Source organism: Palaemon carinicauda, chromosome 11 (assembly GCF_036898095.1).
Source record: "Palaemon carinicauda isolate YSFRI2023 chromosome 11, ASM3689809v2, whole genome shotgun sequence".
In the NCBI taxonomy this organism is placed as follows: domain Eukaryota; kingdom Metazoa; phylum Arthropoda; class Malacostraca; order Decapoda; family Palaemonidae; genus Palaemon; species Palaemon carinicauda.
In genome coordinates, this window is record NC_090735.1 from 82,360,908 (window position 1) to 82,362,458 (window position 1,551).

The 1,551-nt window shown below is 26.3% G+C and overlaps 1 protein-coding gene across 2 annotated transcripts in view; it reads right to left on the reverse strand.

The window, feature by feature from the left end:
• Positions 1-915: 915 nt before the first annotated feature.
• LOC137650080 (uncharacterized) overlaps positions 916-1,551 on the reverse strand; it is a 265,100-nt gene continuing 264,464 nt past the window's right edge. For both annotated transcript variants that reach the window (XM_068383151.1, XM_068383150.1), the window contains one exon: positions 916-1,551. This exon is cut by the window's right edge and continues 672 nt beyond it. In XM_068383151.1, coding sequence (XP_068239252.1) covers positions 1,410-1,551 — 142 coding nt within the window. In that variant the 3' untranslated portion in view covers positions 916-1,409.

Genomic DNA, 1,551 nt, shown 5'->3' on the forward strand with positions numbered 1-1,551 from the left:
AATACTTCTAGAGGTTATAAAGCTGTATTATATCCATCAGTAGTGATATTAAATAAATGTACAGTAAAATACACTAGATTATTTTATGTATTTTTTCGTTATTATTCTGCTAACTTCTATCGAGCTTCAAACCAGCGGCAATCGCCTTCATCAAAGAGGTGAAAGAATTAAATTATAAAATGACGATATTATCTTAATACTACAGTATATAGAGTAGGAAGCTCATAAAATGAATTTCTAACAAGGTACTTGTGACTTCTACGGAATTTGTAGTAGATTAAATAACATACTTTTAAAACAATGCCTTAGTTCCTTGATGCTCTATTTCGTTTTACTTTGTGAAAACGTAGTCAACCCCGTAAAACTGATAAAAAATGAACTCTGCACTATTTTATTGGCACCCTCATTAAAGCAGTTCGCCTATGATTTCACTAAATTGGGGAATAGCGACCCAAAAATTATTATATATACATATATATATATATATATATATATATATATATATATATATATATATATATATATATATATATATATATATATATATATATATACAGTATATATATATATATATATATATATATATATATATGTGTGTGTATATATATATATATATATATATATATATATATATATATATATATATATATATATATATATATATATATATATACACACACACACACATATATATATATATATATATATATATATATATATATATATATATATATATACCTGTATATATATATATATATATATATATATATATATATATACCTGTATATATATATATATATATATATATATATATATATATATATATATATGTATATATATATATATATATATATATATATATATATATATATATATATATATATATAAATGATATACAGTATATATATTTCTCTTAAAGCTTGACATATATTAAGCATCCTAGTATTTATGTGAGCATATCGTTTGCGAATACTTGATTAAGCATGTTTATTGTATCTTTTCGGGCAGGGTTTAGATAAGTCTAGGTGTTTCTGTGAAAGTGGTATACCCAAGTATTCGTCTATTAATGGAAACATTGGCCGTGTTGTATATTGTTCTGAGGAGAGAAACTACTTAAGATATATCGGTCCCTCACTGACCTAGACCTCTGTTTATCACTTTCTTAAGATTGGTTTACTCATATGTAACTGATTTTTAGGACTTCTAAAGTTTCATCCTTCACAAGGACTTATTATCTAAGCTAAGCCGCAGGGTTACCATAAATGTGCTAGATTAGTGTTAAACTGATGGGTTTCCATGAAAAAGGTTTAGCATTATCTAAAACATAGAATAGTGTAATTTTTAATAAAAGCAAAACCTTTGGGGTATTAATAGATTTGTTGTTTTGTTAGTGGAAGAAGCTAGAGTTATCATCTATTATAGCAGGGGTTATCAATGCCTGTAAAGACAACCTCATACCCTGGCCGAAGATTTCTTCGACCACGCAGACGTGAGCCTAAGAGCTCTTTTGCCCGAATACCCGCTTTCACTGCCCGACCACTGTTGGTGTTC